General features: G+C 52.3%; 1 protein-coding gene across 1 annotated transcript in view; it reads left to right on the forward strand.

Annotated features, from left to right (window-relative positions):
• LOC127038386 (IgGFc-binding protein-like) overlaps positions 1-16,771 on the forward strand; it is an 85,640-nt gene that overhangs the window by 11,059 nt on the left and 57,810 nt on the right. Inside the window, exons 7-13 of the mRNA XM_050930965.1 lie at positions 135-704; positions 974-1,173; positions 1,792-1,933; positions 2,644-2,975; positions 3,370-3,943; positions 14,508-15,106; positions 15,923-16,487. Of these exons, the coding sequence (XP_050786922.1) occupies positions 135-704; positions 974-1,173; positions 1,792-1,933; positions 2,644-2,975; positions 3,370-3,943; positions 14,508-15,106; positions 15,923-16,487 (2,982 nt within the window). The remainder of the gene's footprint in view (positions 1-134; positions 705-973; positions 1,174-1,791; positions 1,934-2,643; positions 2,976-3,369; positions 3,944-14,507; positions 15,107-15,922; positions 16,488-16,771) is intronic.

Below are 16,771 nucleotides of genomic sequence, written 5' to 3' on the forward strand. Positions count from 1 at the left end.
CTAACTTAACTGAGTTCAGTGGAGTCACTACAGATTTGCCCAGGTGTTACCGAGACCCTGTCTTGTGCCCATAACCCACCCCTACAGCATCCACTCTCCTGGCTCACAGGGAATGCTCTGTCTCTTCCAGGTAGACGGGGTGTCCCACAACCTTCCTGTGGTTGTGGCCGATGGGCAGCTCCAAGCATATCAGCATGGCGGGAACGTGCTGGTGCAAACGGACTTCGGCCTCACCGTGAGCTTTGACCTGGTTTACCATGCCAGAGTCACCATCCCAGGGAACTACCAGGGCCAGATGTGCGGCCTGTGCGGAAACTACAACGGGCGTCGGGACGATGAGTTCCTGCTCCCTGATGGCAGGGCGGCCCCTAACATGGCAGCATTCGGTTCTGCCTGGAAAGTCCCGATCCCGGGGGTGGCTTGTGAGGACGGTTGCGCCGGGAACAGCTGCCCGGTCTGCAAGGAGAGAAAGAGGGACTTCTTCAAACAGCGCAAGTACTGTGGTCTGCTCACGGCCTCCGATGGCCCCTTCGCCGCCTGCCACAGCGCGGTCAGCCCCACTGTGTATTTCAACAACTGCCTGTATGATCTGTGCCTGGGCAACGGAGACTCCCAGGTCCTGTGCCAGAGCATCCACAGCTACGTGACAGCCTGCCAAGAGGCCCGGGTCACCATCCAGCCCTGGAGGAGCGCCTCCTTCTGCCGTAAGTGCCATGATGCTAGTGTAGCACAAGGGCCTGTCCCAGTCGCTCCGCCTCCCTTGGGGGGGCGGGGACAGCAATTCTAGGTATCTCATTCCAGGCCTCTGGGCTTCTTCAGAGACTCCTTTAGGTGGGACCAACAACTTCTTGTTCCGTTACAAAGGAGACCTGCTCCTCTCGTCCCAGTTAGATTCTCCTCTCCTTCATGTCTGTCCCTCTAAGCTGTGGGGTGAGATCCCTCCAGCCATCAATTACTTCTCTCTCTGCTTTAGCTCTGCGCTGCCCGGCCAACGGTCACTACGAGCTGTGCGCGGACCTCTGCACCACTACCTGTGCCAGGATCACCGACGCCAGGAAGTGCCCAGACACCTGCGCCGAAGGCTGCCAGTGCGACGATGGCTTCCTCTTCGACGGCCAGGGCTGTGTGCCTCTGCAGAGCTGTGGGTGCTTCAACATGGGGCTATATTACAAGGTACCGCCCCCTGCTGGGGTATTAACTCCTATCTGTTCGCTTCCTCCACGCCCTGCTCTTATTGGCCATGTTGGATCAGACCGTTGTCAATTGCTAATGGCCAATACATAAATCTCTATAGAAAGGCAAACGACACTAATGGTACAATTCTCTTTCCATGATCCCTGGCTCTGAAAGTGGAGTTGGGTCTAGTGGATTAGAGCAGGGTGGCTGGGAATGATAACTAATAGCTTCTATCCCTTACTCTGGGAGGAGAGTAGGGCCTAGTAGTTTAGAGCAAAAGGGGGCAGGGACCCCGGACTCCTGGGTTCTATAGCCAGCTCTCAAGGAGAATGGGGTTTCTGTCGAATCAAGTCAGGGATTTTATCATTGGCATTTGGATCAGGGACTTGACAGTCAAGAGGTAAAGAAAAGAGCAATGGGGGGGTGGGGAGCCAGGACTCCTGGGTTCTGTTCCTGGCTCTAGGAGAAGAGTGAGATCTAGTGAGTTAGGGAGGCTGGGAGACAAGAGATGCGATTTCTGTACCCATACATGGGCTACATATAACTGAAAACTTCCTCACTGTAAAACTATGTTTGTCTGGGTTACATTGTATTAGTTCTCCCTTTTTCAAACAGCCCAACAACACGGTCCTGAAGAAGAAGTGCCAGCAAAGCTGCACCTGCATTCCTGCCCAAGGATTCACCTGCGAGGCCCACAGCTGTGCCAGTGATGAAACCTGTGAGATCAGAGATGGAGTCATGCAATGTATCAACAAAGGTAAAAGAGAGTGAGTGAAAGAAGAAGAGAGATGATTGTAGAACTGGACATTGGAGCAGACTCAGTCGAGTCACAACAGCTGAGGGTCTCGCCCAGAGTAGAGTTTCTATCCTTAGATCTAGGAGGGGAGTGGGGTCAAGTGGTTAGAGCAGGGGGGCTAGGAGCCAATTCTCCTGGGCTTTATCCCTAGTTCTAGGAGGGGAGTGGGATCTAATGAGTTATAAGGGTAGGAGATGGGGGGCTGGGAGGCAAGAGATGTGAAATCAAGTAATGGATTTTATCCTTGGCTTTTGGATCAGGGACTTGACAGTCAAGAGGTAAATAAAAGTCTCCTCTGTTCCTGCCTTTTAGGTCCAATGTTGAGGTCCTTTCTCTATCTATTTACTTAATCCTACTCAGGCAGAGCTTCAATCCTGCATCTTAGCAGGAGGTTAGACTACATGACCCTTTCAGTCCCTTCTAACCATCTGATTCCATGATTCTACAGAAGCCAAGGGAATTTCTTCCTCATCAATCACTGAGCAGGGACATATAGTCTAGGTCTCTCATCTGTAGCAAACTGTCTGTCATTGACTGTTCTCTGGTTGGCCCCTCTTCTGAATGACTTTGGTGGGCCAGTTGGTTCCAGACAATAACTGAGCCTATGCTGAACCAAGCTTGCCTGGCATCTAGCTCTCACTCATGGACTCCTGGGATTTCTTCCCTTTCAGATCCTTGCAAAGTTCTGAAGTGCCGGACCAAGGAGACATGCAAGATTGAGAACGGCCGTGCAACGTGTGTTCCCAGCTACACTGGAACCTGCTGGGGCTGGGGGGACCCGCACTATCACACCTTTGATGGGCTGAACTTTGACTTCCAGGGCACCTGCACCTACACCATTGCCAAGTACTGTGGGACTGACCCCACCCTGGTGCCCTTCACCATCAATGAGAAGAATGACAACAGGGGGGGTAATCAGGCTGTCTCCTACGTGCGCCTGACCAACATCTACGTCTACGGGTACAACATTGCTATCTACAAGAACGAAGTTGGGAAAATCAGAGTGAGTAGAAAATGCAAAAATGATTGGAATAAACACATCTCCTGATCCACACCCCCAAATATATCTATCTTTGAATCTATCTCCCCTTCCATCCTCCTACATATCTATCTATCTATTCTCATACCTGTGTATCCATCCTCCCTTCCATCTCTGTACAAAGCTCGTTATCTATCCATCCCCATACACATCTATCCATCACTCTGTCTATCCCCCACAGACATCTCTTTTTCTCTCCATCCTCATGCATATATAGATAGATAGATACCAAATATATTTTGGAGAATGGCAAAATCTTTTTTGTTCCATTCATACAAAAAGGACCAGAGGAGCAGAACTCTTATAATAGGTGAGATGAAAAGAGAAATAACCATTGGTTTTTTCCTCCTATCTCTAGATCAATGACGTGACCACCAGCTTGCCGGTGACCCTTGAAGATGGTAAAATCAAGCTCTACCAGAGCGGTCTCAATGCTATCCTGCAGACAGACTTTGGTCTGCAGGTATCGTATGACTGGAATTGGCACCTGATCATCACCCTCCCCAGCAGCTATTATGGGGCCATGTGCGGCCTTTGTGGGGATTTCAACCAAAACAGTGGAGATGACATGATGTCACCCAATGGCACCAGAGTCTCCTCCATCGTGGAATGGGCCAAGGGCTGGAAAGTCAAAGACCAGGACCCTTTCTGCTGGGATGTTTGCAAAGGGAAATGCCCAACGTGCGATGAGAGCAAGAAGGAGACCTATGGGGGCAACGAATATTGTGGTTTGATCAGCAAAGCACCAGGAGGGCCCTTCAGAGAGTGTCACCCCAAAGTGAGCCCGGAGGACATTTTTGACAGCTGCATCTATGATGTGTGTCTGAACGGGGGAGCCAAGAACATCCTGTGCCAGGCGCTGGAGGCCTACGCAGCCATCTGCAAGAAACAGGGCATCACCGTCTATGACTGGAGGACACCATCCGGCTGTGGTGAGCTCTGTGCTTTGGTTTCTTTACTGACAAAAGCAGCAATAAGACAAGCCAATCTACTTACTCTACTGCTTGAGGAGATGTTGAGGGGGCTTAGCATCAGGCAGATAATCTTAGATACTGCACCTTGGCAACTAGGCACTATGGGGATAGTGCATTAGAAATCCCGAGAACAGACTAGATAGATTGACAATGGATAGACACATGGGTTTGGTAGATTAGATCAGAGAAAGAGAAAGACTCAGTATATTGTAGGGAGGAATAGATAGATTGCATGGCTAGGGAGATTAAATTGATTTAATGGCTGGATGGGTGGATTTGATGCACAGGGAGATTAAATCGATTAGAGGTAAAGATTGATAGATTAGACATTAGACAGATGGATGGATAAATTAAATGGATTAGGTTCCAGATGAGACAGATATAGATACTCATGGATGTACACATCAGATGTGTGGTGTACACACTCATGGATGTAAACATCAGGTATACACATTAGATGGAGGCATGAGAGACAGAAAATGACTGACTCATCAGTAAGGTGAATTTCCATCCCATGGGAAATTCTGATGTTTTAATATATCCATTTGTCCCCAAATGGGTCCAAAATGTCAAAACATTGATGTTCTGAAAAAAATTAAATCAAAAAATGTCCAAATGAAATATTTAGAGAGAAACAAACATTATGATATTCTCAAATTGAACATTTCAGACTGGGGTTCTGAAAGGAAACATTTTATTTCACATCAACATTAATCTCTGCACCTGCCTGAGCAACCACATGGGAGCTGTAGTTCTGGACTCCTTGTACTCTGATTCTCTCTTATGGGCATTGCTCCCTGTCCATCTCTCATGATGCACCATGGTCTCTCCCTGCCCCATTATGGACCACAAGAATTCTGCCATTTCTTTTTAAATTTCCGACAGAAAATTTAAATTTTGACATTGTCTGATGGAAAAAAATTTTTTTCAAGCTTTTTCAGCCAGCACTATTAGATAATTGCATAAAATCATACAACTGGAAGGGACCTTGAGAGGTCATCTAGTCCGGTCCTCCACACTCAAGGCAGGAATCAGCATGGACAAGCTGGTTGGAGCATGGTTAAGGAATCATCCCTGAGCAGCTAAGTTCCCTGTAAGCTGCGCAGCCGCACGGCCGCAAAGTAGGCTAGCAACGGCCACACAGGCGGGGAGAGGTGCCCCTCCCCCCGTCCAGCCTGGCTCAGCCCCACTGAAGCTGCCATGGCTGGGGAGAGGCGCCTCTAACTTGACCCTGAGCTGCTGCAATGAGAGAGGGCTTGGGGAAGTCCTCTATCCCCACTGCAGCCCTGGGGCAGCCTGCACCCCAAACCCCTCATCCCTGGCCCCACTCCAGAGCCCTCACCCCCAGGCAGAGCCCTCATCCCCCCACACCCAAACCCCAGCCCTGAGCCCCCTCCTGTACCCCAATCCCCTCAATCCCAGCTCCACCCTAGAGCCTGCACCCCCAGCCAGAGCCCTCATCCCCCTACAACCCAAACCTCTGCCCCAGCACTGAGCCCCCTCCCAAACCCCAATCTCCTCATCCTCAGCCCCACTCTAGAGCCCTCATCCCAGCCAGAGCTATCACTCCCCACACCCCAACCCTCTGCCCCAGCTCTGAGGCCCCTCCCACACTCCAAACCCCTCGGGCCCACCCCCGCAACATGAATTTTGTTGTGTGCACCAATGTGGAGGTGATGCATTCCACATATGGTGGGAAAAATTAGAGGAAACACTCCTGAGCAGGTGTGTTTCCAGAGGGATTGCTAATTACCATTTTATCAATGACCTAGATGCAGGAGGGTGCAAAAGGGAGGGCAACCAGGGGCATGGGCCCCCCAATAATTGGCAGAGGGCACAGAGCTCCTTGGATTCTTGGGGGCCACAGCAGGAAGAGCGCAAGCCCCTCCAGCCTCCGGGCCCTGGCAGGGTCAGCACGCGAGCTCCTCCAGGCATAGGGTCCTGGCAGGGTGAGCATGCTATCCTCCAGTGCTGGAACCCCGACAGGAGCTGACAGTTCCTCTGTCCCTGGGACCCCAGCAGGGGCACAGAACTTGCCCCTCCAAAAATGCTGGAATCTAAATTCCTATGCACGCCCCTGCCCAGCAGAAAACATCAAATCATCACTGATCAAGTTTGCAGATGACACAAAACTTGGGGGAGTGGTAAATAAAGAAGAGGACAAGTCACCGATTCAGAGCAATCTGGATTGCTTGGCAAACTCGGTGCAAGCAAATTATACAAGTTTTAATACAGCTAAATGTAAATATGTAAATCTAGGAACAAAAAATGTAGGCCAGACTTACAGGAGGAGTACTTGATCCTGGGAAGCAGTGACGGTCGAAAAGATTTGGGGGTCACAGTGGATAATCAGCTGAACATGAGCTCCCAGTGTGACGCTGTGACCAGAAGAACTAATGCAACCCCAGGATACAAAAAGCAGGGAATCGTGAGTGGGAGCAGAGAAGTAATTTCACCTCTAGATTTGGCATTGGTGTGATTGCTACTGGACTCCTGTGTCCAGTTCTGGTGCCCACAGTTCAAGAAAGATGATAAATTGGAGAGGGTCAGAGAAGAGCTAGGAGAATGATTAAAAGATCATTTATAGTGCTTTATAGTGAGAGACTCAAAGAGTGCCACTGATTAAGCTTAACAATGGCTAAGGGTTGAATTGATTCTTCTTCGAGTGCTTGCTCATATCCATTCCAGTGAGGTGTGCGCGCGTCGCGTGCACGTTCGTCAGAGATTTTTACCCTAGCAACACTCGGTGGGCCGGCAGGGCACGCCCTGGAGTGGCGCCGCTATGGCGCCATATCGGTCGTTGGAACAGTGGAGCGCAGCTTAGCTGACCTCCACCTCCCTAGCGATTCGCTCGTTTCTATTATATTGTGTATATAGTTCGATTTCCTACAAGTATAGTTAGTGTTTAGTTATTAGTTCTGTAGTACTTATTGTATATAGTTAAGAGGGATCAGGGGTTAGCCCCTTCCCCTCACCCGGTACCAGGACCCATGCCCGGTTCACCGGGCTTCAAACCGTGCTCGGCCTGTCATAGGCCGATGCCCACAGGAGACCCTCACAACTCCTGTCTCAAGTGTTTGGGTGAATCCCATCTCACGGACAAGTGCCGCATCTGTAAGGCTTTCAAGCCCCGGACTAAAAAAGAGCGGGACATTCGCCTGAAGCAACTCTTGATGGAGGCAGCACTGACTCCTCCGTCTTTGGCACCGCCTGCGGCACTGGGAACAAGTGCCTCTTCTGCACCGGAGCGTGCGCCGACAGTGAAGGCTCCTCGACATCAGCCATTACCAGCCCAAGCTCCTGCCCGGCACTGCTCTCTCTCACCAAGGAGCAAGAAGCACAAGCCTCCTGTGGCTACTGTATCTACGCCGCAGTCTGAGCGCTTAGCTAAGTCGGACCGCCCGGCACTGACAACTGCCTTGGCACCGACGTCCTCCGCACCATTGATTCCGGCCTCACAAGAGCCATCGAGTCCGGTGCCTACCAGCTCCCCAGAACGCGATGTGGTTGAGCATATCGTGCCCTCCATTCCAGAGATGTTCTCCACAGCACAGGACTTGATTGCCTTGACGGAGCCTGAGCTGCCTCAACCCCCGGCACCACCGGTGCGGGTTCTTCAGTCAATAGGCAAGCCGGCCCTCATAAGACCATCTTCGCCCAGTACCACTGAATGTCGCCGGTCCCGATCCAGGTCCCACAGGCACTCTCGGTCCCGTCATCGATCCTGGTCCCGGTGCCGCTCTCAGTGCCGGTACCGCTCCCCATCGAAGTACTGGTCATACTCGCGGCACCGTTCGAGGTCCCGGTCGCCGACCAGATACTCTCGGCACCGCCCTAGGTCCCGACACCACTTGCGGCACCGTACCTCTCGCAGCCGATCTCGGCACGGCGATTCAAGGCACCAGTCAACCTCCCGGCACCGCGCCGGTCGCAGGTCCCGGTCTCATTCCCGGCACCGATACCACTCCCGGTACCGTTCTCCGGCACCGCGTGGGGACAGATCGAGTGAACGCAGGGACCCGCATCAAACGGTCTCCGCCCCTCCGTGGCCTTCTCATCATCCATCTACCTCCTCCCATGCAGACAGTGCATCCTATGGATATTCGGATACTCACAACAGGTTCACCCAAGGAACCCTTGGCCGGGACCAAGGACCTCATCAGTGGTCCTTTTGGACAACTTGGGCTTATCACCAAGCCCAGGGTGAACCCCCTATATCATCACGCTCCGGCCCTTCCAAACCCGAGCGCCAGAGGCCACCGTTAGCAGACCTCTCCCAGCTGGTACAGAGGACTCTCTTGCCCACATACCGGACCCACAAGATCTACTGGCTCCAGACATACCTCAGGATCAGGGTTCAGTCCAGAACCTGCTTGTCCCCAGGGTTTCATCCTCCTCCTCCCCGGATGAAGCAGTGGCGGGGACGTCAACATCGGGACCACCTCCAATCGACCTCAGGTCACACAAGGACCTTTTGCGGCATGTCGCCCTTAATATCAACTTACCCATAGAGGAAGTTCCTGAGGTGGAGGACCCGGTAATCAGTATACTGTTGGCGGAGACACCAACTAGGGTGGCCCTCCCCTTCATTTGTTCGATCCAGGCTAGAGTGGATACCACCTGGCAATCCCCGGCCTCCATACCTCCCACAGCCAGAGGGGTCGAATGGAAATACATGGTGCCCTCCAAAGGGTATGAGTACCTTTATGTACACCTCCCTCCCTGTTCATTGGTTGTACGGTCTGTCCATGAACGGGAGTGCCATGGCCAGCAAGCCCCTGCACCTAAATCAAGGGAGGCCAGGCGAATGGATCTATTAGGAAGAAAAATCTATTCTGCGGGAGGCCTCCAACTCAGGGTGGCGAACCAAGAAGCCCTCCTGAGTAGCTACAGCTATAACACCTGGGAGGTGGTAGGGAAGTTTACAGAGCTCGTCCCGCAGGACTCCCGCCAGGAATTCTCAGCACTCCTGGAGGAAGGGAAGAAAGGTGCGCAGACCTCCCTCCAGGCCTCGCTGGATGCCGCCAATTCGACAGCTAGAACGGTCGCCTCTGGAATCGCCATGCGGACATATATCATGGCTGCAAGAGTCAGGCTTGCCACCTGAACTTCAGCAGACTATACAAGACTTACCTTTTGATGGCCAGGGCCTGTTCTCGCAGAAGATGGACCCTAGGCTACAGAGTTTAAAACGCAATTGCGTAATTATGCATTCGCTGGGAATGCATACGCCACAAACTCAAAGACGGTCTTTGCGGCCCCAAACTCAGCGCCTCTACCCCCCGCTTCGGCCAAGGCAAGACTTCACCAGAAGGCGAGGTCGTACCAATCGCAGACGTTAGTCTGGCCCAGGACTGGCGCTAGGGGTTTGAGTGCCCTAGGCGGACGGCAATTTCGCTGCCCCGCGCGCTGGTCCCACGGCTCCGCTGGAGCTGCCGCAGTGGTGCCTGCGGAGGGTCTGGTGCTCCATGGCTTCGGTGGAGCTGCCTCAGTGATGCCTGCGGGCGGTCCACCGGAGCTGCGCGAGCAGCCGACCGTCCGTAGGCACGACTGTGGCAGCTCCACCGGAGCCGCGGAGCACCGGATCCTCCACAGGCACCACTGCGGCAGCTCCACCGGAGCCGCCTGCCGCCCCCTCCGGCAAAATAGCGCCCACCATTTATTCTGGCGCCCTAGGCGATTGCCTAGGCTGCCTAAATGGTAGCGCCAGCCCTGCCTGGGCCTCAAGGGGGTAACAATTCGGGTCCCACCAAGCCACCAGTGGGACCAAAACCAAACTTTGGAGGGTGCCCCCGAGAGCAGTGTACCAATGGCCTCCCAGGATCCTTTTCAGTTCTACAACTGCCTTGCCCCATTTCTCCCTGCGTGGTCCCAACTAACCTCGGACCGTTGGGTCCTACGCACGGTGGAGTTTAGATACCGTCTTCAGTTTATTTCAAACCCCCCCTCCCAACCCTCTTCCTCGTCCCTTTTCAGGGATCCCTCTCACGAGCAACTCCTTCTGCCAGAGGTTTTGAGGCTCCTTGCAATGGGAGCTATAGAGGAGGTTCTGGAGGAGTTAAGAGGCAAGGGGTTCTATTCCAGATATTTCCTAATCCCCAAGGCAAAAGGGGGCCTCCGGCCTATCCTGGACCTGCGAGGACTGAACAAATTCATGAAAAAGTTCAAGTTCCGTGTGGTATCCCTGGGAACCATCATCCCTTCCCTGGATCCCGGAGATTGGTACACCGCTCTCGACATGAGGGACGCATATTTCCACATCGCTATTTACCCCCCGCACAGACGGTATCTACGCTTTGTGGTGAATCGTCAACATTACCAGTTTACGGTCCTTCCCTTTGGCCTCTCCTCGGCCCCTCAGGTATTCATGAAGTGTATGGCTGTAGTCGCCGCCTCCCTCCGCCATTGTCGAATACATGTCTTTCCATACATCGACGACTGGCTTATTTGAGGGACCTCCGAGGCACAGGTCACCGCTCATGTGAGCGTCATCAAGGACCTATTCACCCGTCTAGGCCTGATAATCAATTTGGAAAAATCCACTTTGGTGCCTACGCAGGGAATAGAATTCATAGGGGCCACGCTGGACTCCAATCTTGCAACAGCCAGCTTGCCTCCGCCTCGGTTTCAGGCTATAGTCTCCCTTGTACAAAGACTACAAAGCTTCCCAACAACCTCTGCCTGCACTTGCCTTGGCCTCCTTGGTCACATGGCTGTGTGCACTTTCTTCACAAAGCACGCCAGACTGTGCATGCGTCCTCTTCAAACTTGGCTCGCCTCAATCTATTGTCCGCGCAGGGACGCCATAGACATGATACTCACAGTTCCATCGAGCATTCTTGGCTCCCTCGACTGGCGGCTGATGCTATCCCTAGTGTGTACGGGTCGACCGTTCCATCCACTGCAGTCCTCCGCGTCCCTAACAATGAACGCCTCATCTCTCGGCTGGGGTGCTCACCTAGGGCACCTTCGCACTCAAGGCCTTTTGTCCTCTCGGGAATTGGCGCTTCACGTCAATGTCCACTAACTAAGAGCGGTCCGACTGGTGTGCCAAGCCTTCCAGCGTCATCTACAGGGCTGTTGTGTTGCAGTGTTCACAGACAACACAATGGCCATGTATTTGTCAAGAGGCGATGCAACTGTGGGACTTCTGCATAGCCCACTCAATAGACCTGGTAGCCTCCTTTCTCCCGGGAGTCCGGAACTCTCTCGTGGATCACCTGAGCAGGTCCTTCCTGTCCCACGAGTGGTCCATCCGTCCGGACATTCTCCATTCTGTATTCCGGAAGTGGGGCTTTCCCCAGATAGACCTCTTTGCCTCCCGAGAGAACAGGAAATGCCAGGTGTTCTGCGTCCTGCAGGGTTGCTCCCCACACTCCCTCTCGGACGCGTTCCTAATTCCCTGGAAAGGTCACCTATTTTATGCCTTCCCACCTTTTCCCCTCATCCACAGAGTTCTACTCAAACTCCGCAGGGACAGAGCCCAGCTAATACTGATCGCTCCGGCATGGCCGAGACAGCACTGGTACACCCTGCTGCTCGACCTTTCTCTGGCAGACCCAATACCTCTGCCACTCTGCCCGGACCTCATAACGCAGGACTTCAGCAGGCTTCACCACCTGGACCTGCAGTCCCTCCATCTGACAGCATGGCTGCTGTCTGGTTGAACCAATCTGAATTACGTTGTTCCACCTCTGTGCAAGAGGTGCTACTGGGAAGCAGAAAGCCTTCCACACGGGCAATATATCTCGCCAAGTGGAAGCGCTTCTCCCACTGGTGCGCCCAGCATGACTTTATTCCCGAAGGTGTATCAGTCCCCATTATCTTGGACTACTTATGGTCCCTCAAGGAGCAGGGCCTGACGATCTCTTTTATAAGGGTGCATCTTGCAGCTATTTCCACCTTCTATCCTGGGGAAACTGGCAGTTCAATCTTCTCTCACCCCATAGTTTCCAGATTCCTCAAGGGCTTGGAGCGGCTCTACCCTCAGATCAAGCGCCCATCCCCTACATGGGATCTCAACCTCATATTAGCTAGGCTCATGAGCCCCCCCTTTGAGCCTTTAGCCACATGCTCACTGCTGTACCTCTCCTGGAAGACAGCATTCCTCGTCGCTATCACCTCGGCTAGACGAGTATCGGAACTTTGCGCTTTGATGGTGGATCCTCTGTATACGGTATTCCACAAGGACAAGGTACAGCTGCGACCGCACCCGGCATTCCTCCCTAAGGTGGTCTCTGCTTTCCACATTAATCAAGACATCTTTCTACCAGTCTTTTTCCCGAAGCCGCACTCATCGCACCGGGAACAACAGCTGCATACCCTGGATGTCCGCCGGGCCCTCGCCTTTTACATCCAGAGGACCAAACCTTTCAGACGTTCACCTCAGCTATTCGTAGCGGTCGCAGAGCGCGTGAAGGGCATGCCAATCTCTTCCCAACGGATCTCATCTTGGGTGATGTCCTGTATCCGGGCATGCTACGACTTGGCCCACATTCTAATTGGCCATCTCACCGCCCACTCTACTCTGGCTCAAGCCTCATCTGCCGCTTTCCTGGCCCATGTTCCCATCCAGGAAATATGTCGTGCGGCTACGTGGTTTTCCATCCACACCTTTGTATCACACTACGCATTGGTCCAGCAGTCCAGAGATGATGCCGCCTTTGCCTCAGTGGTCTTACATTCCGCAATGTCTCGCTCCGACCCCACCGCCTAGGTAAGGCTTCGGAATCACCTAACTGGAATAGATATGAGCAAGCACTCGAAGAAGAAAAGACGGTTACTCACCTTTGTAACTGTTGTTCTTCGAGATGTGTTGCTCATATCCATTCCAAACCCGCCCTCCTTCCCCACTGTCGGAGTAGCCGGCAAGAAGGAACTGAGGAGCTGAGGGGCCGGCTGGGGTATATATCCGGCACCATAGCGGCCCCACTCCAGGGGGCGCCCTGCCAGCCCACCGAGTGTTGCTAGGGTAAAAATCTCCGACGAACGTGCACGCGGTGCGCGCGCACACCTAACTGGAATGGATATGAGCAACACATCTTGAAGAACAACAGTTACAAAGGTGAGTAGCCATCTTTTACAGTCTATAAGTATCTAAATGGGGAACTAATATTTAATAATGGGCACTTCAGTCTAGGAGATGAAGTTATAACACACCCTGATAGCTGGAAGGTGAAGCTAGACAAATTCAGACCGGAAATAAGGAGTAAATTTTTAACAGTGAGAGTAATTGACCATTGGAACAATTTGATAAGGTGCATGGTGGATGCACCATCACTGACAATTTTTAAATCAAGGTTGGATTTTTTTTAACAGATTTGCTGTTGGGTTTATTTGGGGAATGTTCTCTAGCCTGTAGATGATCACAATGGTGCCTTCTGGTATTAGACTTTGTAACTGTAGCCTGTGCTTAGAAGACCATGATTCCAATCCCTGTTCTTCCAGCTGCTTCCTGTGTGACTTTTGACAAGTCACTTCTGTTTCCGTGTGTACAATGGAGATAACAGTACCGCTCTCTCTCACAAGGCGGAGGGAGGGTAAATATATTACATATCGTGAGCTGCTCAGAGAGTATAGCAATGTGTGCTATATAATTACCTAAGATAGGCAGATAGTCTCTGATGCAGTGGATTTACTGATTTATTGGATTATATGGCTGGGTTAGGTAAATGGATTTATTTTAATGGATGGATTGAATGCTTTAGAGAAGTGTTCCTCAACCAATGAGTAACGACACCCCCCTATCCCTCAGCAGAAGTCGCAAAAGACAATTAAGGGGTGTTGGGAGGCATTGAGCATTTTATTACAATCAAAAGTAAAGACAATCTCACTTTCTCCTCTCCCTGTGCAGCCTAACGCTTCAAGGTCAAGTATGCTTGGCCAACCTTTGGAAACACATCCACATTCCAGTTATGTAGCTGGATCATTGTATTCATCAATATATTTTTTCCTCTTACCAGTAAATGTAAGGAGGTTATGAAAATGAATGACATCAAATAAGGGGTCGTCAATATTGTGTGAGAGGGACGTAACTGAGGAAGAGAAGAGAGGGATGGATTTGGTGGGTGGATTGGATGGAAGAGGGGGATGAATCAGAAAGAGATGGAAAGGTGAGATCCATCCAAATACTACCTGGAAATACAGGATCTACTTAACCGCTCGACTTCAGTGGCACAGGTGCTGGGTCCTAGGCCATCTGGCATGGGTGGGGCTTCCAGATGAGGCCTTGACAAGTGAGATCTTATCTGCTCTGGGTGCACATTGCAGATCTTCTTGGGTTTTCTATAAGCAGAGAATATTTCCCTGCTCTTCCAGCTAGCAAACACCCTTCCCTAACTGGGCTGATCCCTGTGCTGGGCTTCTGAGGTGGCCTTAGTGTGGCTGCTTGTACATCGGGCCTGTGATATAGAGGACGCTGATTGCACATTAGAATTTATCTCTGGCTCTTGCTGCATCTAAGAAGGTGTTTTCAGTTCATTTCCTATGATGTTAAATCTCCCCCTCTTTGACCTCCTCCCAGTCCTGCCCTGCCCAGAGAACAGCCACTACGAGGCCTGTGGGAACGCCTGCCCAGCCAGTTGCTCTGACCGAACTGCTCCTTCCTCCTGCCGGGAGCCCTGCGTGGAGACCTGCCAGTGTGACAACGGTTACGTCCTGAGTGCCGGCCAATGTGTCCCCGTGGGGAGCTGTGGCTGTGACTACAATGGCCGCTACTACAAACCCAGTGAGGAGTTCTGGGCCGATGAGAATTGCCGCTCTCGGTGCAGGTGTGATCCCAGCCTGGGCATGGTGGTTTGCCAGGAGACCAGCTGCAAGGCCAGCGAGAGATGCGCCGTGATCAACGGGGTCCGTGACTGCCACGCAATCAGCTACTCCACGTGCATGGCCTCCGGGGACCCTCACTACACCACCTTTGATGGGAAAAAGTATGATTTCATGGGCACCTGCATCTACCAGCTGGCTGGGGTCTGCTCCAAGGACCCCACGCTCACCCCGTTCAACATCAAGGTGGAGAATAACAACCGTGGCAGCAAGGCCGTGTCCTACACCAAAACGGTGACCTTGGAGGTGTATGGCAGAAACATCACTGTCAGCCAGCAATATCCCCGCAAGATCAAGGTAGGAACAGAGAGCCACAGGACTACTCAGGGAGCTGTGAGCAGGAACTCTTCCTGTTGATAAGTTGCCCCTGATTTCAGTCACCACTGTAGAACCACGTCTTGTGTCCATTGTACACTGAACTGGTGAGTGTATGGGAAGTAACTGAATGCTCCTTTGTGAATATATAATGGATCATTTTCTCCTCCCTGTAAGTGCAGTTATGCCATTGTAACTCCTCTGCACTCAAGCAACTTACTCATTTAGCTGGGGATTGGGCCCAATTGACTCCGGTGGAGCTATGGCCGATTCATGCCACTTTGCTATCTGGCCCCATTGACTCCAGGGGAATCAACAGCCCTAAAAACTTCCTCTGCTAAGATGCTTGACACTGATTTCTGTTGTGCTAAGGTCCTTTACGCTGCTCTGCCAGCCAAAGTTGAAATAAATTGCACTTATACTGCCCAAGAGGTGTGAAAGGGACTTAGTGTAACTGGGAATTCAGACCTTGACCACTCCTGACACGTCTTTTCTACATGGATAGCATCTTTGTGGACTGGGGGAGTGATAGCTCAGGGTTGAGAGTTCAGTCCTTGAGGGGGCCATTTAGGGATCTGGGGCAAAAATCTATCTGCGGATTGGTTCTGCTTTGAGCAGGGGGTTGGACTACATACCTCCTGAGGTCCCTTCCTATGATTTTATCCTTCTATATTCTCTCAAGACTAGACCCCACACCCCTTGCAGATCCAGGAATAGAACCCAGGAGTTCTGGATCCCCACTGTCTGCTTGCAGTGTTCATTCAAAATTAAGCCCCGGTCCTGCCACATCTGTTCCAGGTGGATGGAGTCTTCATGAACCTGCCATTCTACCATGAGGAGAAGCTACAGGCCTATGTCAGTGGATCCCACATTGTCATCAAGACCGCCTTTGACCTGAGAGTGACCTTCGACGGGAGCAGCCTGGTCCGGGTCACTGTGCCCAACACCTACAACAACGCCCTCTGCGGCCTCTGCGGCAACAACAACCAAACTGCCAGTGACGACCTGACCATGAGGGATGGGAGCCGGGCGGCGAACGCCGTCCAGTTCGCAGAGAGCTGGAAGGTGGGGGAGGTCCCTGGATGCTTGCCCAGTTGTACCAAGGACTGCTCAGTCTGCAGTGAGGCTCAGAGACAACCCTACACGGGAGATGGGTACTGTGGGGTCATCACCAGAGGGGACGGGCCGTTCAGAGAGTGCCATGAAGTCATCGACCCAGCCCCCTTCTTCGACGACTGTGTCTTTGATACCTGCCAGTACAAGGGTCACCGTGATGCTCTCTGCAGTGCAATCAGTGCCTATGTGACAGCCTGCCAGGCCAGGGGCATCCAGACAGGGCAGTGGAGATCGGCCTCATTCTGCAGTGAGTGTTGCTAATTGACTTTGTTTTATGTGTGCATGTGCAGCACCCTCTACAGGGTGGGCTCAGAATGGCCCAGCCATGTGTCCTGACTCCAAGCCCACACTGCTTTAACCCTCTAGACCTGACCACCCTTTCACATCTGGGATACAACCTAGGAGACCTGACTCCCAGTCCACACTGCTTTAACCCTCTAGCCTTGACCGCCCTTTCACATCTAGGATACAACCCAGGAGACCTGACTCCCAGCCTCCCTGCTCTAACTACTAGACCCCACTCCCCTCCCA

This window comes from Gopherus flavomarginatus, chromosome 20, assembly GCF_025201925.1.
Source record: "Gopherus flavomarginatus isolate rGopFla2 chromosome 20, rGopFla2.mat.asm, whole genome shotgun sequence".
In the NCBI taxonomy this organism is placed as follows: Eukaryota; Metazoa; Chordata; order Testudines; family Testudinidae; genus Gopherus; species Gopherus flavomarginatus.